This window comes from Balaenoptera musculus, chromosome 7 (genome assembly GCF_009873245.2).
Source record: "Balaenoptera musculus isolate JJ_BM4_2016_0621 chromosome 7, mBalMus1.pri.v3, whole genome shotgun sequence".
In the NCBI taxonomy this organism is placed as follows: Eukaryota; Metazoa; Chordata; class Mammalia; order Artiodactyla; family Balaenopteridae; genus Balaenoptera; species Balaenoptera musculus.
Genome location: NC_045791.1, coordinates 43,895,913 through 43,922,222, shown reverse-complemented (window position 1 = coordinate 43,922,222; position 26,310 = coordinate 43,895,913). Strand labels below are relative to the sequence as shown.

Here is a 26,310-nt window from a genome sequence, read left to right as displayed (position 1 = left end):
CCACAGAGCAACTAGGCCCGTGAGCCACAACCGCTGAGCCTGCGCGTCTGGAGCCTGTGCTCCGCAACGAGAGAGGCCGCGATAGTGAGAGGCCCGCGGACCGCGATGAAGAGTGGCCCCCGCTTGCCGCAACTAGGGAAAGCCCTCGCACAGAAACGAAGACCCAACACAGCCAAAAGATTAATTAATTAATTAATTAATTAATTAATTTTAAAAAAATATATATATATAATGAGCACCTTCCATTGGTCAGGTGAATTAGACAGATATAAACAGAAAAAAACCCTCTGCCCTTATAAAGCTTACATCTGATGGCGAGAGTAGTACAACAGGGGTCAAGGTAGAAAAGGATTTCAAGAAGAATAAGAAGTCAGTAATGTCAGATGCTGTAGAATCAACGAGGCGAACTAGGAGCGAGAGGATTTGGACAGCTTAATGTTCAACAGCACTGGAATGCCAGAGACCGTATATTACTTTTACAATCAGAAATAAACAAACTATCAATATTTCTTTTGGAATACAGACCATATTTTCAACAAATGGTTAGTTAAAATCAAACTTACAAAGTTATCTGAGGAAAGCCACTAATAGAATCATAACTGGAAATAAGTTCCTTTGCAAACTTTCATCTTTTCATTGTTAGCTATGTTACTCCTACTGCTTTAATTACTCACATATGAATTAACCAGGGTCTTAGATACATTTTTCCTAATAATCAGTGAAAATACTCTCCTTTCTGTAGGCCCTGTCCAAAAGTTCTCTATTTTTCAGGCCCTTTCTGGAGAATAGTCAAAAATATGTTGAGAAATATACTTCTTATAACAACAGAACAAGTATAATGACAGAAGTGAATTGGAAAATTCCCTTTTACATATATGATCTTACTGTCATGAAAACCACAGGCCTCATACACAATGACATTTAGATCAAGAAAGCAGATGTTTACCATTTTGCATTTCTGAATTATAGGTGCTTTTCTTCTTCTTTATCCTTGTTATATTTCAGATAAATCAATATTCAGACTATCTTCTGAAATCATGAAATGATGACAAGTTTAATGGTTCTGTTCCAAATTGATGTCTCCAGTCTCTTTGCAGCTCAGTATTATTTTCCATCTTCATTTGAACTTTAGAATTTTGCTCATATTATTTGAATGTCCTATATAATCTATTCATTTGGATTCCTATATTTTAATTCATTTTATAATTGAAATAATATATTTATTATTAATGCTAATTAGTTCATTTTGTTATGGATTGATAAAAAGAACATTTCAGCTGAAGCATCAAGAACCAACAGGTATTCCTCTCCAAAGGGGATGTGAGACTACATGCAGAATTTACAAACTATGTTCCTAAAAACCTAGTTATTTAACTCTAACTCTTTACCCATGCTAAGGCTATAAAAAGATCATAAGTTGAAAATAGCAGATACATTCTGGAAAGAATTTCTTCAAAGAAAGCTGTAATGTGAGTCCCAAGTTTCCTTAATCCCTTACAAAAGGAAGGGAGTAGGCTGTCTGCCTCTCCCACAAGACAAGTGAGTAGTGCTCTAGGGCATCATGAATTTCACATGTCTCCCCGCAATGGACTGGGGTATGATTCCTCCCTGAGAAACAAAGTCTGCCTAGCTGCTGATGACTGAGATTGCTGCTGTGAATAACATGCACTCCAGAATCTACCAGGGCAATGAGTGTGTGCATGTCTTCTGTGAATCATATATGGGCTGCACCTATGAGACAGAGAGTCGGAGAGAAGCAGAGAGACAGAGAGAGAGAGAGAATATGCAAGACAGAGAGAATGTGGAATGTGGGGTCATCTTAGATGCTGTCCAAGAGGCTGCCATGGCGTAATTACAAGACTTTAGCAGGGGGAATCCATCACTGTAGCCGAATACCTGGGGGATAAGGAAGAATAAGTAATAAGGCAGAAGAGAGTGCAGGTAAAAGAAGATGAGTCAATTTAAATTCTTGCTAAGCCTAGAGAGTATGACATCAGCTTGTAAGACTACCAGCTAAGTAAGAGCTTTCCTGCCCCGTTCCACTTAGTTCTTTTCATTTCCTATGCTCCAGATCTGAATGGATCAGAAACTAGAGTTAGAAAGATGATGGAGCATCTGGAAGAAGGAGAAAAATTCAGGGTAGGAGGGGAAAAAAGCAACTACATTCTCTGTTCTCAACTGGAGCACACCTGGGCAAGAGAGGGAGGCAAAAGGCCTTACAGTTAAAGCAAGTTCAAAGTTTTCACTATTACATGAGACTAAATATTTTAGTTACTTATTAGAGGACTTCAAGTTACCTACGAGTGACTAGAAAGGCTGGAGAACCCATCAGAGTTTTCATTCAGGAGCAGAATAACAATTAGATCCACTGAGTAAATACAAAGGGATGGTACGAGCCAGAATAGAGTTACTTTATAATTAAATCCCACAAGCAGTGTTCAGTCAGTATAAAAGTTACAAGAATCCTAGAAATGATTATAGTTCTTTCATATTCATAAATGAGTCCTTCAAACTCAAAACTAACAACCTGATCAAAAAATGGGCCAAAGATTTTAACAGGCAACTCACCAAAGAAGATATACAGATGACAAATAAGCATATGAAAAGATGCTCCACTTCATATATTGTCAGGGAAATGCAGATTAAAACAATGAGATACCATTATGCACCAATTAAAATGCCCCAAATCCAGAACACTAACCACACCAAATGCTGGCAAGGATGTGAAACAACAGGAACTCTCTTTCACTGCTGTTGGGAATGCAAAATGGTATAACTCCTTTGGAAGACAGCTTAGCAGTCTCTTACAAAACTAAACATACTTTTACTATATGGTAGAGCATTGCACTCCTTGGTATTTACCCAAAGGAGTTGAAACTTATGTCCACCAAAAGACGCTGCACACAGATGTTTACAGCAGCTTTATCCATAATTGCCAATACTTGGAAGAAACCAAGATGTCCTTCAGTAGGTGAATGGATAAATCTATTATGATTCACCCAGACAATAAAATATTATTCAATGCTAAAAAGAAATGAGATAGTAAGCCATGAAAAGACATGGAGAAATCTTAAATGTATATTAGTAAGTGAAAGAAGCTGATCTAAAAAGGCTACATACTGTATGATTTCAACTATATGACATTCTGGAGAACTATGGAGAGAGTAAAAAGATCAGTGGTTGCTGGGGGTGGGAGTGGGATGAATAGGCTGAGAACACAGGATTTTAAATACTCTGTATGATATTAAAATGACAGATATATGTCATTATACATTTGTCCAAACCCATAGAACATACAACACCAACAGTGAGCCCTAAGGTAAACTATGGTTTTGTGCATGATTATGGTGTGTCCATGTAAGTTCATCCTTGGTAAAAAAATGTACCATTCTGGTGAGTGATGTTAATAATGGGGGTGGCTATACCTGTGTGGAGCCAAGGAGTATATGGGAAATCTCTGTACCTTCCTGTCAATTTTCATGTAAATCTAAAACTGCTCTAAAAAATAAAGTCTTTTTTTTAACATCTTTATTGGAGTATAATTGCTTTACAATGGTGTGTTAGTTTCTGCTGTATTAACAAAGTGAATCAGCTATACGTATACATATATCCCCATATCTCCTCCTTCTTGTGTCTCGCTCCCACACTCCCTATCCCACCCCTCTATGTGGTCACAAAGCACCGAGCTGATCTCCCTGTGCTATGCGGCTGCTTCCCACTAGCTATTGGTTTTACATTTGGTAGTGTATATATGTCCATGCCACTCTCTCACTTCGTCCCAGCTTACCCTCGCCCACGTTGTGTCCTCAAGTCCATTCTCTACTTCTGTGTCTTTATTCCTGTCCTGCCCCTAGGTTATTCAGAACCTTTTTTTAGATTCCATACATATGTTTCAGCACACAGTATTTGTTTTTCTCTTTCTGACTTACTTCACTCTGTATGACAGTCTCTAGGTCCATCCACCTCACTACAAATAACTCAATTTCGTTTCTTTTTTATGGCTGAGTAATATTCCATTGTATATATGTGCCACATCTTCTTTATCCATTCATCTGTTGATGGACACTTAGGTTGCTTCCATGGCCTGGCTATTGTAAACAGAGTTGCAATGAACGTTGTGGTACATGACTCTTTTTGAATTATGGTTTCTCAGGGTATATGCCCAGTAGTGGGATTGCTGGGTCATATGGTAGTTCTATTTTTAGTTCTTTAAGGAATCTCCATACTGTTCTCCATAGTGGCTGTATCAATTTGCATTCCTACCAACAGTGCAAGAGGGTTCCCTTTTCTCCACACCAGCATTTCTTGTTCGTAGATTTTTTGATGATGGACATTCTGACCGGTGTGAGGTAATACCTCATTGTAGTTTTGATTTGCATTTCTCTAATGAGTACTGTTGTTGAGCATCCTTTCATGTGTTTGTTGGCAATCTGTATATCTTCTTTGGAGAAATGTCTGTTTAGGTCTTCTGCCCATTTTTGGATTGGGTTGTTTGTTTTTTTGATATTGAGCTGCATGAGCTGCTTGTATATTTTGGAGATTAATCCTTTGTCAGTTGCTTTGTTTGCACATATTTTCTCCCATTCTGAGGGTTGTCTTTTCATCTTGTTTATGATTTCTTTTGCTGTGTAAAAGCTTTTAAGTTTCATTAGGTCCCATTTGTTTATTTTTGTTTTTATTTCCATTTCTCTAGGAGGTGGGTGAAAAAGGATCTTGCTGTGATTTATGTCATAGAGTGTTCTGCCTATGTTTTCCTCTAAGAGGATTATAGTGTCTGTCCTTACATTTAGGTCTTTAATCCACTTTGAGTTTATTTTTGTGTACAGTGTTAGGGAGTGTTCTAATTTCATTCTTTTACATGTAGCTGTCCAGTTGTCCCAGTACCGCTTATTGAAGAGGCTGTCTTTTCTCCATTGTATATTCTTGCCTCCTTTATCAAAGATAAGGTGACCACATGTGCGTGGGTTTATCTCTGGGCCAAAAAATAAAGTCTTAAAATACAGGGCATCTCAGTTTTTAAATTGTTTAATTATTCCCACCAATGTGCAGCACTATATCTTATATATGATTACATATATTCAAGAAATTATAAGAAAGGAAAAAGAAACTACTTTTATATAGCATATTTGCTGCAGGCATTAGTAAAGCATTTCTCTTTTAGAATGTTAATATATGAGATATGGTTTATTGCCAAATATTTTAAGAAATTTGTCAAACTAAATTTTATAACAAAATGAATAAGAATTGAATCAATAGCCAAGTCTCCTGCTTAACAACCTCTTCAAAAGAATATGCCAATTTCTTAGATGTAACACGAATGTTGATTTTGAAATGAGACTGACAGATTTCCATAAATATCAAATGTACTTAAGGAAATCACAGTGCAGCATATACATTTATGATTTAATTTATCTGAAATAAGAAGCTAGTATTATATTTTTCCTAAAAGTATACTATCTGGGTGATAGTAATATATACTAAACCCAATCACATCAGAGTCAAATGAAATGCTTCTTGACAGCCTGTTACCTCTGTGGCTGGTTCTTCTGGACAAAAAAAAAAAAAAAAAAATTTAAAAATAAATAAAGTCAGTGCTTCAAACAGCCGTAAAAAAGAGCATAAGTTGCAATTTTAGAGTTACACTAAGAAATCAATTAAATTTTTCTATTAGACCTACCCAGTGTGACCAGACATAGCAGTTTTGTGTTTCATGCCAGCCTATTCTAACTACTCACTCACTTGTCAGAAACCAAATCCCAGAGTAGCCTTGCCTCAACATTGGTATTACGTTTCTCATGCTTTTGAAACAATTTCTCTCATCACTGTTTTCAATGACTTATTTCAGTTTACTCTGCATCAGTAATCTGGGTATCTATAAAACTTACCATGCATCCAACCCCCCAAACTCAAGTACTATGTGCAGGAAGCTTGCATTTAAGACTTATTAGTATTTCCCCTAATAAAGCATGAGGATCACTCATCACAACATAGTCATTAAATAAACATGAAGAAATAAGACCCTCATAGTTATGAATAAAGAGGATTTGAAAGTCTGAGGTAGGGCATCATATGTTTAAAAGACTTCTCGAAGACACAATGATAACAGCATAGGAAATAATAATTTATTAAAGTAGGATAATCTATTCATGGACAAGAGGTATTTTATTTGGGTTTTAAACAACATATGACTCCGTGTATCTGGCTTTTCATTCTTTAGAGTAGAAATGATTTTATAGGTATTAGGTTATGCTCACAAAAGTCTTTTTATGATCATCCCGTCAACATAATTTTAATGTCTTAAAGAGAGGCTCAGATTATGTTTCAATACAGCAAATATTCAAAATGTGTTATTCAATGACTTTTTAAATATCTATGCAACTTAAAATTGTATGACATAAATCATGTAAATTATAGTAATATCACAATCAGAAAGAATTTTTCTAAGCATAAATATTTCTCCTATGTTGATAGGTATTTTATTTATTTTTAAGATAGCCACTGAAAACATAGATCATTGTAATACAAACTGTAGCTAAGACTATGATAGATTAAGATAAGGTTCTGTTTCTGTATTTAGTAAAATATATAATGGAAATAAATTACAGTGTGGAGAAAGCTGCACTAGGGAATAAGGGTCTCAGCCTCTTAGTATCTTCTTCTGGAATTTGTAGATACATCAAAAGACACCATTAAAAGAGTGAAAAGATAAGCCACAAATGTGAGATAATTGAAACACGAAAAACCAACAAAAGACTTCTGTCCATAATATATAAAGAACTTCTACAAATCAAAAAGAATAAATGATCCAATTTAAAAAAAAAAACAAAACAAGCATAAGACCTGAATAGGCACTTCATAGAACAGGCTATCCAAATGGCCAAAAAAGCACATGCAAAGTTACACTACCTCACTGGTAATCAAGAAACACAAATTAAGATAATGACATACCATTATGCCCCTCATTAGATGGTTAATGTTAATAGAATGAAATTGTCAAGTGGTAGTTAGAATGTAAAACAACATATGCTCTCACACTTTGCTGGTGAAAGTGTTAACACGTACCCTATTTTGGAAACTGTTTGGCATTATCTACTAAAGTTGAAATACACATATCCTATGACTCAGCAACAAATAATTTCATTCCTAGGTAGAGAAATGCATATGTGCACCAAGAGACATATACAGAAATGTTCACAGCACTGTTCTTCATAGTATCTCCAAAAATTAAATAACCTAAATTTTCATTAATAGTAGAATGCATGGTATATACAAACAAATGAGCACTGTACAATAATGAAAATGAATAAACCAAAGCTACAGCTAAAAACATTGGTGAATCCCACTAACAACACAATGTTGAACAACAGAGACACAAATACCTCCTGTATGACTTCGTTTATAAGAAGTCCAAAAACAGGCAAAACACCCAATGTAAGAAGACAGACTAGAGATCCTTTTGGGGAGAAGGGAGAGAGTCGTGACTGGGAGGGAGGACAAAGGGGGTTTCTGGAGTGCTAGCCAGGACAATATTTACACAGATGTTTCTTTGTCATAAATCATTGAGTTGTACGCTTATGTTTCTATGTTTTAACATTCATAAATACTTGTGTTATACTTTACATAAAATAATTTTTAAAAAAACTCATTGATATTCTTATATATCAGCCAATTGGGAGTTAAATAGGAACAAGAAGCTATTGCCATCAATAAACAGATTTGAAGTTATGTTTTCTGTATTTGCTTCATTCTTCCTAAAATGTGTACACAATTTATCATCTAAGAATGGAAAAATCCCAGGTCTAATTCAAGGGGTGCGCTAATTTATACAGTACCTTTGAGTACCATATTTTAAATAAGCATTTAATAAAGTAGTTGTCTTTAAGATTTATTTCTAGTGCTTACAGATTAATTATAATTTATACACTCTTGTCATCTCTCCTGTTACATTCTTTGTTGGGAGGCTGAGGAGCAAATTAACATTCAAGTGTTCTGAATTTCTCTCACTATCTTTTATATTTTCACTGACTTCAAGCTAATGCTTCAAACTTATTTTTAAACAACTCAACCATGTTCCTGGTTGAAAATATAATTTAAAATTATATAAGGTGAATGAAAGACAATATTAAAAATAACAAGATGCAAAGTTTTAGCAGTACTCTGTCATCAGGGAATTGATTACAGTAGGAAGAAAAATTAATCATCACAATCTTATACAAACAATTGTGTTAAGTGCAGTAACAAAAGTAGGTTGAACTTATTTGCAGGCATCAGAAGTTTTGTATAATCAAAGTATCACCACCACCATTACGACACAGTCAAAAAGCTGGGTCTATCTTTGGACTCACCTAGAAATCACATTCCAACCATGGGATCTGGTGGACTAAACCCAGCCATTGCAGGCCTGTGACATGAGCATAATCTCTTTGGCTACGGTAAGGCCTGTTCAGTTTTCCCTGGATGCAGCACTGATACAACCAGGTTCCTAACAACACTGCCTTACATGATTGGGTTATATAATAAAGGGATTCTGTGGCTGTTTCTCGTATATTGGAATGACAACATTTTTGAGTGCCAAAATTCAAACATTTACACTAAAATCTTTTTGTTAAATTGATCCTTGCTCCAGAAATATGGGTCCAAATTATTCCATGTCTTCATAAACCCATACTCCAATTTACAATATAAAAGCTCCAGGATCCCAGCAGAGGAACCTGATGCTTCCTTACATTCTCCTCTATCTCATACTTCTTTGGAAGTTGAATTCTTTATAATTTTAAAGCACCTGTAGGAATGTCTTCCAAAGATTTTCTTTGAAATCTTTCCAAGTAAAATAAGTATTTCTTAAGTAGTCAGAAATTTTCTTTGAAGGCTTCAGCATAGTAATCTCATATATTCACTCTATGCTCAGTATCAAAGCCCAAATCAAGTGGGATGGTGTTCATAACATGGTTTCAGTGTCAGCATGTAACTGAGTACTTGATTATCAAGGCACTTAAACTGAGTGTGGAATAGGAATAAAGGCAGATTATTAGTCCTGAAGAAACTTCAAAAAGTGAAATATAGGAGGTTCTACTGCTTAGCGACCACTAGGGTGCCAAACCTTTGTCCCTGATAAAACAGATCTTAGGTCTAAATGGCAATAAAGATTCGCAGATGGTTGGTGGAGGAAGGAATAGGTGGCATCCAAAAATAGTGGCTGACACATCAGTGGGAGAATCTGGGCTACCTGGCTTATTGCCAAGTTTCCCAAATTAAAGAGGCAGGACTTTCTTGAGATAGATCAATGGCTCTTGATCCTAGCTGGATATTAAATCACCTGGGATACTTTTTAAAAATACCACGACCTAGGAAAACATCCAAGATTAATTAAATAAAAGCCTTTGAGCATCAATATTTTTTAGAAGCTCCTCAGATGAGTCTAACATGCAACAAGATTTGACAAGCAATATTCTAGAGTTTGTCCAATTTTAATGTGCATATAAGTTACCAAAAGTTATTGTTAATACACAGATTCTGATTCAAGAGGTCTGGGATGGGGCCTGAGAGTCTGTATTTCTAACAAGCTCAAATGTTATGCTAATATTGCTGGCTCATGGACCACACTTTTTTTCTTTTTAATATTTAACATTCTTTATTCGATAAGTACATTTTAAAATTCTCTTTTCTTCTACTTAATCCCTTGTTATTGAGTCCCAGCCTTCCAGCTGACTCTGAACTATTTTCTTTATAAAGAGCAGTAGTATAAATGTTTTTGACCATGAATGCCATTACACAGTTTGCACCCTCATTCATCATATCCTTACCACTCCCTTTTGTTTTAGTCCAGCCACTTCTCCCACTTCTGCTACTTGAGTCCAACCATAATAGGTATTTGTGCTATTCCTGCTCCAGTGTCTTTCATTTTTTTAAACATCTTTATTGGAGTATCATTGTTTTACAATGTTGTGTTAGTTTCTGCTGTATAACAAAGTGAATCAGCTATATGTATACACATATCCCCATATCCCCTCCCTCTTGCGTCTCCCTCCCACCTTCCCTATCCCACCCCTCTAGGTGGTCACAAAGCACCGAGCTGATCTCCCTGTGCTATGCGGCTGCTTCCCACTAGCTATCTATTTTACATTTGGTAGTGTATATATGTCAATGCTATTCTCTCACTTCATCCCAGCTTACCCTTCCCCCTCCCCGTGCCTTCAAACCCATTCTCTACTTCTGCATCTTTATTCCTGTCCTGCCCCTAGGTTCGTCAGAACCACTTTTTTTTTTTAGAATCCATATATATGTGTTAGCATACAGTATTTGTTTTTCTCTTTCACTTCACTCTGTATGACAGACTCTAGGTCCATCCACCTCACTACAAATAACTCAATTTCATTTCTTTTTATGGCTGAGTAATATTCCATTGTATATATGTGCCACATCTTCTTTATCCATTCATCTGTCGATGGACACTTAGGTTGCTTCCATGTCCTGGCTATTGTAAATAGAGCTGCAATGAACACTGTGGTACATGACTCTTTTGGAATTATGGTTTTCACAGGGTATATGCTGAGTAGTGGGATTTCTGGGTCGTACAGTAGTTCTATTTTTAGTTTTTTAAGGAACCTCCATACTGTTCTCCATAGTGGCTGTATCAATTTACATTCCCACCAACAGTGCAAGAGGGTTCCCTCTTCTTCACACCCTCTCCAACATTTCTTGTTTGTAGATTTTTTGATGAAGGCCATTCTGACTGGTGTGAGGTGATACCTCATTGCAGTTTTGATTTGCATTTCTCTAATGATTAGTGATGTTGAGCATCCTTTCATGTGTTTGTTGGCAATCTGTATATCTTCTTTGGAGAAATGTCTATTTAGGTCTTCGGCCCATTTTTGGATTGGGTTGTTTGTTTTTTTGATATTGAGCTGCATGAGCTGCTTGTATATTTTGGAGATTAATCCTTTGTCAGTTGCTTTGTTTGCAAATATTTTCTCCCATTCTGAGGGTTGTCTTTTCGTCTTGTTTATGGTTTCCTTTGCTGTGCAAAAGCTTTTAAGTTTCCTTAGGTTTCATTTGTTTATTTTTGTTTTTATTTCCATTTATCTAGGAGGTGGGTGAAAAAGGCTCTTGCTGTGATTTATGTCATAGAGTGTTCTGCCTTTGTTTTCCTCTAAGAGTTTTATAGTGTCTGGCCTTATATTTAGGTCTTTAATCCATTTTGAGTTTATTTTTCTGTATGGTGTTAGGGAGTGTTCTAATTTCATTCTTTTACATGTAGCTGTCCAGTTTTCCCAGCACCACTTATTGAAGAGGCTGTCTTTTCTCCATTTTATATTCTTGCCCCCTTTATCAAAAATAAGGTGACCATATGTGCATGGGTTTATCTTTGGGCTTTTTATCCTGTTCCATTGATCTATATTTCTGCTTTTGTGACTACTGGCACAAAATCAATATACTGTCTTGATTACTGTAGTGTTATAGTATAGTCTGAAGTCAGGCAGCCTGATTCCTCCAGCTCCGTTTTTCTTTCTCAAGATTGCTTTGGCTATTTGGGGTCTTTTGTGTTTCCAAACAAATAGTGAAATTTTTGTTCTAGTTCTGTGAAAAATGCCATTGGTAATTTGATAGGGATTGTATTGAATCTGTAGATTGCTTTGGGTAGTATCGTCATTTTCACAATGTTCATTCTTCTAATCCAAGAACATGGTACATCTATCCATCTGTTTGTATCATCTTTAATTTCTTTCATCAGTGTCTTATAGTTTTCTTCATACAGGTCTTTTGCCTCCTTAGGTAGGTTTATTCCTAGGTATTTTATTATTTTTGTTGTAGTGGTAAATGGGAAATGTTTCCTTAATTTCTCTTTCAGAGTTTTTGTCATTAGTGTATAAGAATGCAAGAGATTTCTGTGTATCAGTTTTGTATCCTGATACTTTACCAAATTCATTGATTAGCTCTAGTAGTTTTCTAGTGGCATCTTTAGGATTCTCTATGTATAGTATCATGTCATCTGCAAACAGTGACAGCTTTACTTCTTCTTTTCTGATTTGGATTCCTTTTCTTTTTCTTCTCTGATTGCTGTGGCTAAAACTTCCAGAACTATATTGAATAATACTGGTGAGAGTTGGCAACCTTGTCTTGTTCCTGATCTTAGAGGAAATGGTTTCAGTTTTTCACCATGGAGAACAATGTTGTCTGTGGGTTTGTCATATATGGCCTTTATTATGTTGAGGTAGGTTCCCTCTATGCCTGGAGAGTTTTTATCATATATGGGTGTTGAATTTTGTCAAAAGCTTTTTCTGCATCTATTGAGATTATCATATGGTTTTTATCCTTCAATTTGTTAATATGGTGTATCACATTGATTGATTTGCGTATATTGAAGAATCCTTGCATTCCTGGGGTAAATCCCACTTGATCATGGTGTATGATCCTCTTAATGTGCTGTTGGATTCTGTCTGCTAGTATTTTGTTGAGGATTTTTGCATCTATGTTCATCAGTGATATTGGCCTGTAATTTTTTGTGTGTGACATCTTTGTCTGGTTTTGGTATCGGGGTGATGGTAGCCTCATAGAATGAGTTTGGGAGTGTTCCTCCCTCTGCTATATTTTGGAAGTTTGCGAAGGATAGGTTTTAGCTCTTCTCTAAATTTTTGATAGAATTCACCTGTGAAGCCATCTGGTCCTGGGCTTTTGTTTGTTGGAAGATTTTTAATCAATCACAGTTTCAATTTCAGTGCTTGTGATTGGTCTGTTTATATTTTCTATTTCCTCCTGTTTCAGACTCAGAAGGTTGCACTTTTCTAAGAATTTGTCCATTTCTTCCAGGTTGTCCATTTTATTGGTGTACAGTTGCTTATAGTAATCTCTCATGATCCTTTGTATTCCTGCAGTGTCAGTTGTTACTTCTCCTTTTTCATTTCTAATTCTGTCGATCTGAGTCTTCTCCCTTTTTTTCTTGATGAGCCTGGCTAATGGTTTATCGATTTTGTTTATCTTCTCAAAGACCCAGCTTTTAGTTTTACTGATCTTTGCTATTGTTTCCTTCATATCTTTTTCATTTATTTCTGATCTGATCTTTATGATTTCTTTCTTTCTGCTAATTCTAGGGTTTTTTGTTGTTCTTTCTCTAACTGCTTTAGATGTACAGTTAGGTTGTTTATTTGAGATGTTTCTTGTTTCTTGAGGTAGGATTGTATTGCTATAAACTTCCCTCTTAAACTGCTTTTGCTGCATCCCATAGGTTTTGGGTCATCGTGTTTTCATTGTCATTTGTTTCTAGATTTTTTTGATTTCCTCTTTGATTTCTTCAGTGATCTCTTGGCTATTTAGTAGCATATTGTTTAGACTCCATGTGTTTGTATTTTTTACAGTTTTTTTCCTGTAATTGATAACTAGTCTCATAGCATTGTGATGGACCACACTCTGAATAGCAAAGTTTCTAGAACACTGGATCTCAACCTTGGTTGCACAGTTGAATCACCTGGGGTACTTTTTAAACATACCTATGCTTGGGTCCCACCCACAGAGATTCTGACTGGTATGGGATTTGGCCATCAAAATGTTTTTAAATCTCCCAGGTGTAGGCAAGGTTGAGAACCACTGTTCTAGAAAAACTGACATAATGTATCCAGCTATGGAAAAAAGGATAACATGACAGAGGCAGAGGGAACAAGCTTATTTTGTTTGTTTACTAAATATTTCTAAGTTAATGTGAATGCTGCTTATTTTCTCAAATACTAGAAGTATTTAAGAAACTCAAAGTAACCATTAAAGCTTATTCCAACAGATATTCCATTCCCAGAGTCTAAGAGGGAGTCTCTCCTAACTATAAACAGATGAAACTGGAGTAAGAGAAGTCTACCCAGTTGTCTCTTTGTTATACTCCCAGACTCAACTTCATGAAGCAAAAAACCCTGAAAACGTGGGGGACACTTTCACACCTCCCCTTCTGCCCACTGACTCAGAGATGACCATCCTCCTATCATGCTGGTGCAGGATACCCAGAGTACTTTTCTTTACACACTCCCATCAATCATTCTACCTCTGGCAGAAGTACATGGTGTTTGGGGAAGTTTGATGCCCATAACTATACACAGCTATGGAGACAAAGAGCACACTAATGGCAGTGCCTCTCTAAGCCACCTTAGGATATAGCTGGACATACATAGTATGGATATATTTTGCCTTGGAAAAAGGTGAGTAAAAATAAAAAAACTGGCAGCCTGTAAAAATACTATAAATCAATGGAAAGTCAAAATAATCTTGATGGCCCAAAAGAAGATCATACCTCTGAAAATTATCTACTTCAGAATCAAAAGAAAATGTCCAGAAATAGTGGGAATCATCAATAGACTAAAAACACAGACTTTATCAAGCAGGAAAAAAAAATACTAATTAGGAAAGGACAGGAGGAAATGTAAAGAAAATCAGATGAGATAAGAAAGAAATTTAAGAAAACTAAAGATGCAACAGCAAAATCAAAACCCCTAATAGAAGCAGTAAAATGCAGAACCGATACTGCAGATAATCAAATGAATAATGACAGACTAACTTTAAGCTACCAAAAAAAGGACAACAAGCAGGTATCATAAATCCAACATGCAGATATAATTCACAAAGAAGAGACCAAAGTAAGTGGAACAGAATCAGATAAGACAGGAAAATATTCTCTCAGTGGAAAAATATCAGTGTATGCAGACTGGAAATGCTTTTTAACGTACTCACCATAAGGTCTATCTTAGCAAGTTTTCTTAAATAAAGGGACACAAAAAAATGTCTATAAGCATTCAAGCTTAAAAGACATAAACTTAAAAAAATGAAAAAACAGAGAGACAAATTTTTCTTCAATACTTAGCAAAACCAGATATTAAATAAAGCAATATCTATGGAGTATTAAAAATAAAATTGTTCGCCCAAACTTCATATGCTAACTTACCTTATATCTGAATACAACTGAATGGGGAAATGTTGGTATGAGGCAGCTGCAAGGATAGATGATGAGAATAATCCAGTTGAGAAGAAGAAGTCAACTAGATTATAAATTGTGTAAATTTCAAGGTGGGAGGGAATAGGAGATAAACATAATTGAAAAGAAAACTTCCTTATTGCATTATGAGGAAAAAACAGTTGCAGATGTAGGTATATGTTTATGTTTGTATGTTTCATAGGAGGGAAGTTGAGTTAATTCTTTCTGGTGACATATTTTCCTTTTGAAGTAGAAAGCATCTGCTAGGTGACCGTGAAAAGGGGGGTGTTGGAGAATGGTGAAGAAGATTGAAAAATACTTATTTCAAAAATTGAAAACATTCAATAGAATTGGGAGGAGGTGTTGAAGGTCCACTTGAGTAATGAATTTATTTATTTACTTTTGGGGTTTTTTTTTTCTTTCTTGGCCACAACATGAGGCTTGAGGGATCTTAGTTCCCTGACCAGGGATCGAACCCGGCCCTGGGAGTGAAAGTGCCAAGTCCTAACCACTGGACTGCCAGGGAATTCCTACTTGAGTAATGAACTTAAATGGTTACAACCTGCCCTGTTGAATGACTATGTCCTGAAGAGCATGCCTACTTGGAAAGGCAGGGAGAAAGTAGGGACATGGAAGAACCTAACATAAATCTGGTTTTTAAAATGGGGGTGAAAGTATGAATAAAACTAAAACAGGGAAATTAAGGCATTTAGAATATTAGCAAAAGTACTACTAAAATTACAGGCTATGAAATCAGAATAGGATCAGGAAATAAAGATAACATGGATAGAAAAAAAAGTAGAGAGGTCAAGTAGTTGAACAAGCAAGTAAGGAGTGAAGCTGTGGTCAGAGAACAAAATGAATGAGTAAGTGAACAAGGTGCAGTGAAGGAGGTCATAGGACGTGGGAAGGTCAGGAAACTGGAAGTCAGGTTCTTAATTATGTCATGTACATAGGCTCTCATGGCACTCAGGAATTGTTAACAACTTCCATATCACTATACTTTGATATTCTATATATAGTTGACCCTTGAACAATGTGGGGATTAGGGGCACTGACCCTCCTCACAGTTGAAAATCCATGTATAATTTATAGTCAGTTGTATCCGGTTCCACATCCATGGATTCAACCAACCATGGATAATGTAGTGCTGTAGTATTTACTATTGAAAAAAATTCATGTATAAGTAGACCTTCCCAGCTCAAACCTGTGTTGTTCAAGGGTCAATTGTATACTTTTAAAAGAAGAATATTCAAAACAGTAGAAAGTTCACATCCTAAGAGTGAAATTTGGGGAGCATCAACAATAGTGTAACTGGGAACTTAATAGAGGCATTTCCCCTTGGATTTTCAAACTACTTAGAGCAATGACTATTATGTGTACAAATTATCAAGAGTTAATACAACTAAGTTCTACTACTTAAGTGTATTTCCTCCATCACAAAACTAAGCCAATCCTCACCTTCACAAAGCAGATGCACAAGAGAAAAATAAAGATTAAACATTCTCTCTCCCACTTCTCCCCAATCTGCCCAAATCTTTTATAAAGTTATAAACAACCTTATGAGTGAGGTATCTGCCCAAATGTTTTATAAAGGTATAAACAACTTTATGAGTGAGGTATTACTGCTAATTATGGATTGTACAAACAAGTATAATATTACAATCATAAATTTAAGTAAAACAAAGAGACAGATTCTTACCAAAGGAAGGTGACTCTCTGCCATCCTCTAGTCCCGAATCTCTCTCTCTGTCTCTCTTTCTGTGTTTATGACCACGATGCCTGTGACGTCGATGGCTTTTTCTTCCTCCCAGGGGCACGTGAACTCCAATAAATAGTGTCCGATGACCTTCATCAGAAGTAAATACACAAATTAAACTCCAAATTATTCTAAGGCGCAGAAGATGATTATTTACATGTTAAGGGAAACCCAATCCAATTCAATTCAGGAAATAGTTTTTGAGTATTTATAATGTGATAAACTTGGGGCTTGGCACTGTACTTTGGTACACGGGTCTATCATAAACATCTACAATACTAATTATTTAGTTATACTATATTTTATAACCACCATTAATTTATTAGCTATCATAATAATCTCTCTGTGTCTATTCCCCATAGTTTATAATTATACTTTTTTCATTAACATTTTTTTTTGTTCTATTTTCTCCTTACACTCAACTAACTAGTTATCTCACCAGTTCCCTTCCCTTCACGGTTAACTCTGTGAAACAATCACTATCTCTAATAAAACAGATTTCACCAAGGTCCTAGTAATGCCAAATCCCGTGGGAGTTTTTTTCAGCTCTACTGTTTCTTTCTGTGGCACTTAGTATCATTGACCATTCTTTTCTCTATGATTTAAATTTCTCTTGGTCTTCCTCCTCCTCCTCCTTTTTTTTTCTTCTCATATTTGTTTCCTTTTCTGGCTTTTCTTCTGTTTATTCATTCAAGATTGGGATCCCTAGGACTTGACACCAGATCTTTTTCTTAGACTGCAGACTTATATATCCATCCATCCACCTATTAGACATATTTACCTAAACATCTTTCCCACAGGCATGTCAAAGTCAACATGTCCATGGAACTCATCCTTTTCTTTGTCCTCCAAGTATCTATCATCTATCTCAGTAAATGCATCATCTATCCAGTCATCTCAAAGCACATCCAATTTGTCACTAGGTCCCCTTTTACGTCTCTTGAATCCATGCTCTCTTCAATATCCCTAGTGCTGCTGTCTTAATTTGGACCCTCATGTCTCACCAGGACTATTAGAACATTTTCCCTAGCATTATCTTTTCTAATTCCATTCTTGTCCCACTTAATCCATCCTGAATATTGATGGCTTTTTTTTTCCAAAATGCAAATCTGCCTACATTACTTCCCTGCTTTAAACTCATTCATTGCTTTCTGTTGCCTATATGATAAAGTTTTTTACTCTATAAAGCCAAACAATATCTGACATCTGCCTATTTCTCCAGGCAGGCTTCTAAATCCACTCTGCCACACATACTGTAAGCCAGTGTGTGCCCTTTCATTCCTGAATTGCCAGGTGTTCTCAAGTCTCTCTTTTACTCAATGCTGCTCTTATTCTTCCAACTGTATGAAATATCTTTGTCTTTCCTGATTATCTGATGCATACCTAACTCACCTCCCAAGTCTCAGTTCAAGGATTATGCGATCTATGAAATTTTGCATACCTCCTCAGTCTAAATACAGATGACCATTTTCCTGCTTAGGATCCTCTAGTGCTTAATCATATACACCAAAGCACAATAACTCTTGATTGTAGTTGTTTGCTTACAAGTAGTTTTCTTATGAATCTTCCTTAGGGAAGGCCCATGTGTTAGTCATTTTGTATCTTTAGCACTTTGCACAGTGCCTGGCATACAGCAGATGCCTAACAAATGTTTACTGAAATGAACAACTTATTGAGTGGTACTGTGCTGGGTATCAGGGATACAAATATGAATAAGACATTATTTTATTCTTACAAATCAGCAGGTTTCAGCCTTTCCAACTTATGTAAAAAGTGGCCTTCACAGTGTGATATATTGCTCTGGGTGTCCTCTAGACATATGTATTAGAATCAGTGAGAATATGTGAACCCATCCCCCCAAACAGACATGTATTAATCTATATACTCGACAAAATTGCAAATTTCCAATATCATTATTGTAACAGAACTTGGACAATCTAAAATATATACAGAAAAACTTGAAAGAAAAATAACCAGCATTATTTACAATTGCCAAGATATGGAAGCAACCTAAGTGTCCATCAACAGATGAATGGCTAGAGATGTGATACATACATACATACATATATATATATATATATATATATATATATATATTCACAAACATAATATTGAGCAAAAAATATATAATTCCCTTTATAAAGATTTAAAATAGAATAACTAAAATACATTGTTCAAGGAGGCATACACAGCATGCATACTCGATACAAAAGTCAGAATATTTGTTATTTCTGGCATAAAGAAGAATAGGCATTGTGACTGTACATGAGGAGCTTCTGGGGTGCTAAAAATGTTCTGTTTCATAATACAAGTTTTTGCTTTAAAAATGTTTATTAAACTTTGTACTTAAGCTTTCTGCACTTTTCTGGATGTATGCTTCATTTCACAATTTAAAAAATTTTTAAAGAAACCAAAGGAAAGGAGTTTTAAGATGGGTTCAGTTACCAGTTTATATGCTATAAAGGAGTCAAACAAGATTAATACTAAAAATTTGTCATTACAGTTGTAAATTATGTTTATCTGTAACTTTCTTGAGAGCAGTTTCAGTGGATAGGGAAATGGATAAAAATTGAGGAAGTTCAGACAGTGACTATTTCCTAGAGCTAAACTTCAAAGATTGCAAAGGTTTCTAACAATTACTAATCAAGATAACCATTCCTGGGCAGACAAAGGTAAGGAGCACCATGCACCAGGCTGGCAAGTCCAGAGGGTCTGGTTGGGAATAGTGAACATTGCCTTTGTTTGTGGAATGTGAATCTGATGGGCAATTGCCAGAAGTAACATCCTAAGAAGTTGCCAAGTCAAGGTTAAAACAAACAATCTGAAACTATATCCAAATATATTCAGATAGGAAGAGGCTGCCAAGACAACACAGCTGAACTCATGTCTTGAGAACATTAAATGCAAGGAAGACCAGCCTGAAGGAATTTCCTGAGGCAGAATCTTGCAGAGCTGGTTAAAAAGTAAAGACTCATTTGGGTAAATACTATGACTATAACTGCTGGATTATATGGTAAGCTTATGTTTACCTCTGTTAGAAACTATCAGACTATCTTCCAAAGTGGCTGTACCATTTTGCATTCCGGGAGCAAAGAATGAGAGTTCCTGTTGTACCACATCCTTGCCAACATTTGGTGATGTCAATGTTTTGGATTTTAGCCATTCTAATAGATGTGTAATGGTATCTCATTGTTTTAATTTGCAATTTCCTAATGACACATGATGTTGAGCATCTTTTCATATGCTTATTTACCATCTGTATATCTTCTTTGCTGCGATGTCTGTTCAGATCTTTTCCTATTTTGTAATTGGATTATTTGTTTTCTTATTGTTGAATTTTAAGAGTTCTTTGTGTATTTTGGATAACAGCCTTTCATTAGGTATATTTTGCAAGAGTATTCTCCCAGTCTGTGGCTTATCTTTTCAATCCTATAACAGTGTCTTTCACAGAGCAGAAGTTTTAATTTTAAAGAAGTCCAATTTATCAATTTTTCTTTCATGGATTGTGCTGTATGATGCTGTATATAAAAAGTCATCACCAAATTCAAGGTCACCTAGATTTTCTCCTATGTTATCTTCTAGAAGTTGTATAATTTTGTTTTACATTTAGGTAAATGATTACTTTTCAGTTAATTTTTGTGAAAGGTGTAAGGTCTGTGTCTAGATCCTAATCTAAACACTAATTTCCTCACTAGGCATTTGTTCCAGTGAGTTGAAAACTAATGCCCACACAAAAACCTGCACACAAATGTTTGTAGCAGCTTTATTCATAATTGTCAAAAAATGGGAAACAACCAAGATGTCCTTTAATAGGTGAATGAATAAACAAACTGTGGTACATCTATACAATGGAGTATTAATCAACAACAACGAAAAAAGACATGGAGGAACCTTAAATGCATATTGATAAGTGAAAGAAGTCAATGAAAAAGCTACATACTCTAAGATGTTAACCAGTATGACATTCTGGAAAGGGTAGAACTATAGAGACAATTAAAAATATCAGAGATTCTGAGGGTTCAAGGAGTGGGGTTAGGGATGAATAGGTGGAGCACAGGGCATTTTAAGAGAACTGACACTACGCTGTATGATACTGTAATGGCAGATATGAAATAATATACATTTGTCAAAACCCATAGAAATACAAAACAAAGAGTAAATCCAAATGTCAACTATGGAGTTTAGTAATAATAATCTATTAATATTGTTTCATCAATGGTAACAAATGCACTACACTAATGCAAAATGTTTATAATAGGGAAACTACGTGCAGGGGAGAAAAGGAGCATATGGGAACTCTGTACTTTCTGTGCAATCTCCCCAAACCTAAAACTGCTCTAGAAAGTAAAGTCTTTTAATTTTTTAAAAAACTGTGTTTTCATGGTCATATATTTTAGGAAAATTTGTAAATATAAGATACCTTCATGGTGGCGGGGGCACTTGTGTGTCTGTGAACATTTTGGGGAAACTAAGAGGAAACAGAGTTGGAGATATATTTAGGTTGGGTTTAAAGGAACATATTTATGTGATTCAGAATCACTTCCATATATTAGTAAATTATTGTTAGCTATCCTGACTATCCTGAAGTAGAAATAGTTTCCAGTGGTCTAGTACCCACTGTGATAAACTCACCTGACATTGTGACACAAATGTTCAGGGCTGAAGCGGTGTGACAATATGCAAAGGAATCACAATTTGCCTAGTATTGGAAATACGTGGACAGTGGAAAAGAAGCAAGGTTTCAATTGCATAGGGCCAGAGTTAGTCTTTGGAAAATTCTTCCAAATCTTTCAGGTAATATATGCAAGAAGCTTGATAGAAGTTTTAAATTTTAAGACAACTCTGAAAATTTTCATGAAATTGTAAATAAGTTGTAAAGATGAAAAAAACCTTTCTAGACTATCATTAATAAAAAGAAATTTAATTAATCATGATAAAGACAGAATTAATTTTCCATATTCTCAACAGAAAATAATATTTTAAAATCCTTGACATTAAAGGTCAATAATGTAGGGGGAAAATATTACAGAGGTATGTCAGGAAGTTATATTACAGAGGTATGTCAGGAAGTTATTTAAAATATTATGCTATTTCTCCAAATATTATGATTTTGTGCTATTTATCAGTTTCCAAATAAGTAATTGTTTTGATTTTTCTCATTATAAATAAATATTCACCTTTGTACATAATTTGAATTCAAATTTTGAATTCTTTCTCTTAGAGAACCCTCAAAATTGCATAAGCTTCAGGCCCCACAAAGCCTAAATCTGTCCCTAATACGACCTATGTGTGGGCAGCTCCCAATTTTCTATCTCCAGCTCAAACCTCTTTCCCAAACTCCGAACTGGCATACCCATCTGCTTACCTGACACTTCCACTGCATGTCTAAAAGACATCTCAAAATCAACAGGTTTAGGACTAAACTCCTCATCTTCCCCAGCCCAACCCCTTCCAATAAACTGCTCCCTCCCAATCTTGTCCATCTCAGTTGATGATAAAACATTTTTCTAGTTGCTCAGAACAAAAACCTTGGAATCATTTTAGACTTCTCTTTTTCTCTTAAGCCTACAACCAATCCATCAGAAACTCTGTTGGAACAACTTTCAAAATATATCCAAAATTTGTCTGCATATTATTTCACTTCACCGCTCTGGTCAGGGCCACATGACACCCAACCTGAATTACTGCATTAGCCTCCAGACAGGTCTTCTTGAGTCTACTTTAGCCCCTACAATCTGTCCTAAACACAGCAGCCAGTGTGGCCCTCTGAAAAGACAAGTCAGATTATGTCATTCTTCAGCTAAACCTTCTAACGTTGCCCTATTTCACTCAAAGAAAAGGCCAAGGTTTCCCTAATGCTCTATGAGGTCCTCTGCCATCTGCACATCTCATTCCTGTCATCTCTTCCATCTCCTCTCCTGCTGGTCTCCCCATCACTCCACTTCACTCTAGCCATACTGGCTTCCTTGGCATTCCCACTGCCACCCAGGAACTTTCCATAATAAGTTTCTTACTTATTATGCTTAGTGTTTAATTTCTAGCTTCTCCCAAAAGTTTTTAAATTTCAGAACAGCAGCGATTTTTAACTTGTTCACTGATGTATCCCAAGTATCTAGAACAGTGCCTGATACTTCTTGGTGCTTAATAAATTTTTATTGCGTATATAAATCTTCACACAGAGATGATACTTTAAGTAAAATACATAGACAATAGACGTAACGATGCATTATGCTACTAAATACACTAAGAGACTTAAGAATGGAAACAAAGCTAATGGCCACAAATTTCATAGCAACAATACTGAAATTGCCACAATTTAGGGCTATGAAACTAGAGAGAAAATATTTTCATGTTTCTGTATGGGTAGAGACTTATAAAGCAAAGAAAACTGGAACCTGGGTTAAAGGACAAGCTTTGGAAGTTAAAGGTTGACTGAATAGATAGAGACCTTCAAAGAGATATAGATACTTATCACCCAGATTTATACGTTTACATTTCAAAAGATAGTAAAGCCCCAGAGCTACCGGTTTGTATTCCAAAGGGTTTAACTGGGGACCTTCCCCTTGTCTTCCCTGCTATTTGTTTACATAAGGGAGAAAAGATTTCCCTGCCTCTCAAGGTGGAAAGGAGACAGCTATATAGCAGCTCCTATATAAATTCCCAGATTCATGATTTTGGGGCTCCCTTCCTGTGCATATAACCTCCAAGTTCTCATCACATTACCCTGAAGGGGAAGAATGGGTAAGCAATGGAGAAGCAATGTGGTTATTGCTGTAAGAAATAATAACAGTTCTCCTTTGATCCAGAAACCTCATCCTTGCTTTTAGGACAAATTAAATAAATATATGTATTAAAAATTTATCAATATGTTTAGGAGATTTTCTACAAAGATTATATGAGATAATATAACTGGTATAAAATATTGAACATGGCGCCTGTCACATGATAGACACTCGCGCTTGTGTTAGTTCCCTTCCCCCTTCATGCTGCTCACCTTCAGAGGCTTAAAGAAGAATGAAGGCAAAATAAAATTTCCTGTCCTATTTCATTGTCTTCCTGCTTTTCTATACATTGCCAACTTTTCTAAGCCCAACTATAATAACCCTGGCCTAAGGAATTAGAGAATCACCTTAGATCCTGTGGAAAACAGTATACAAATAACATTTCCAGGTTAAGGTTATCATAAAATTTACCTACAATATTATATCCAAAATTTAATAGACGCCACTTAAGAACATGAAGAATTCAAGAAACAATGATAAATGTCATGGTTCTAAAATGAATTGACAGTTATTAAACCTAACTGGAATTATTTTTCAAGATTATATAGGGAACAATTTTTATTTTATAGTAAATAAAGACCAAAAATTTAGTTTAAAGAAGGAACCTTTTCAAATGAGCATTTCTTAAATTAGTCAAAGTGGTCAACAAGAATTAACTTTATATCATATTTTTAAAAACCCCAAATTAATAAAAATACAGATAATTTAGATATGAACATATTTTGAATAAGTGAGAATGGAACAATGTGCTGTTAAGAGAAAAGATTTTTTTGAAATTAGCACGGAACCCTAGAATTTATTCAGAATTTACCTGTATGTCAGTTGAGGGAAAATACAGTTTCCCCATTAGAAAAACAAAGGGTTCATTAAAGGTAATACTGCTTTCTGAACACAAATCTTGCTAACAAATCCTGGATTTTTTTGACACAAATTGTGTGGAACTATCTTGTCGAGTAGGTCCAGAATTATTGTAAATATTTTTATTGTATAAGAAATACCAGTACTGAAACAACACTTTATGTAGCTGTGGTCATAGTATACTGTTTACAAAATGCAGTAAGGAAAGAGATGCATTTGGGGATGGAAAGGAATCTTACTATGATTAATAATAATAGTAATTAACTACTCTCCTTTATTTAGCTGGCAGAGAAGGGGTCAAGCTATCTACTCTTGAAGAGAACTGTGTGTTTTTTCTGTGAAATGAATATACACAGCTGGTGCATAATTACTGAGTTGCTATAGCCATTTATTTAGACGTGTCAATCATGGGAAAAGGTCAAGTACATTAAGCCAAATAAGCATGTGATCTTTAATTCCATGGAGACTCTGAGTCAGAAAACACAACAAGGCATCATTTATCATAACGTATCAAAGAACTCTAAGTCCAAGAGAAATTCTCTGCTGAGGGACAGCAATGGAGAAAAAGAAAAGAGACCTAGAGGGTGTAAGCGAGCGTATGTGTGCATTGCAAAGAGATACTATTAGGCTACTTACTGCACTGTTGTTTCTTGTGTTATTTTGCTGAAAGAATAAAAAAGTCACACCAATGCCGGTCATAGTCACCTGACCCTAGGGCCATATTTTTAATTATTACAAAACAAAGGGCCACATGACTGTGACTATTCTATACAGAAGATAAAAGTCTTAAAAGTACTAAAGTTGTTCATCAAAGGAACCATAGTTCTGAGATTTACTAATTTAGAAGATACTGTGGCATATTTTAAAAAATACTATTTCTTATAAGTTTATAACACTATCTTGAGCAAAACATAGTAACTAAATTACTGTGTATCTTGCAATAGCAGTGTTATTTTTCATCTTAGAGCACAATAAGCCTCAACATTGCTTGATTAAATGAATGAATCCTAATAATATATATCTTCTAAGAAAAAAAAGAAAAGACAGGAGAATTCCCCATTTTTATAAGCTGTAACACAGCTTGATGTTGGATGTTTACAGTGCTCAAAGGGAGGCTAATACAAATTAGTCAGGAAACAGGATAATAAGAAATGCTTATAGGATATGATCCCTGCACTTAAAATAAGATAGCCATTTAATTGCTCAAAAGTCAAGTTCAACAAAGAAAACAGCACGAAATGATACAAATAAGAAGCAGAAAATGATAACAATCTGCATTAAAGCTAATGTTCTTGTGTTGTATCAGGCATTAAATGCTGTAGGAGTTCATAAATAGAGTGAAATCAAAGATAACCTGGGCAATTAAGGAAGGCTTCAGGGAGAAGGACTTGAGTCTTAAACAAAATAGGTTTTGGATTAGCAGAGGAGTGGGAAATCTAGAAAAAGAAGATAATGTGCACAAAAACAGAAGAACAATTTTGGGTGATAATCTGAGGTGCATGTTAGAGCAGGGGAAAAATAAGGAGAGATAGAGCATGTATTTTTATAATCACAAAAGCTTGCAATTTCACTATTATTTTAAAACATTTATGTTTTGTTGCTTTTACAAGGAAGAGGGAGAAAAGACATCAACATATGTTCTGGGATACTTTTAAAAAATGAATGCAAAAGACAACGTGGTACTCCCCATCTCCTCAACCTCATTTTAATTAAATTATGATTTCTGAACAGCCCTGCCACTTTGGTTCAGGGAAATAGGTAGAAAATAAGCAAAAATTTTAAACTGTAAAATTTTCCAGATTTAGTTTTGCCTTGTATTAATCTGAAAGACACATATAGAAAGTGGCTCATTCTGGGAACTGTGGTAATTAAGGACAGAAGGGTTGCTTGGAAAAGCTGAAGACTTGTTGAGGAGAAAAACAGATTTCCAAGAAGACTGTTGATGGAATTCAACTGTGAAACTG

General features: G+C 35.4%; 1 protein-coding gene across 7 annotated transcripts in view; it reads right to left on the bottom strand.

The window, feature by feature from the left end:
• SLC4A10 (solute carrier family 4 member 10) overlaps positions 1-26,310 on the bottom strand; it is a 302,199-nt gene that overhangs the window by 146,242 nt on the left and 129,647 nt on the right. For all 7 annotated transcript variants that reach the window (XM_036858559.1, XM_036858555.1, XM_036858558.1 and 4 more), the window contains exon 3: positions 16,650-16,796. In XM_036858559.1, coding sequence (XP_036714454.1) covers positions 16,650-16,796 — 147 coding nt within the window. The remainder of the gene's footprint in view (positions 1-16,649; positions 16,797-26,310) is intronic.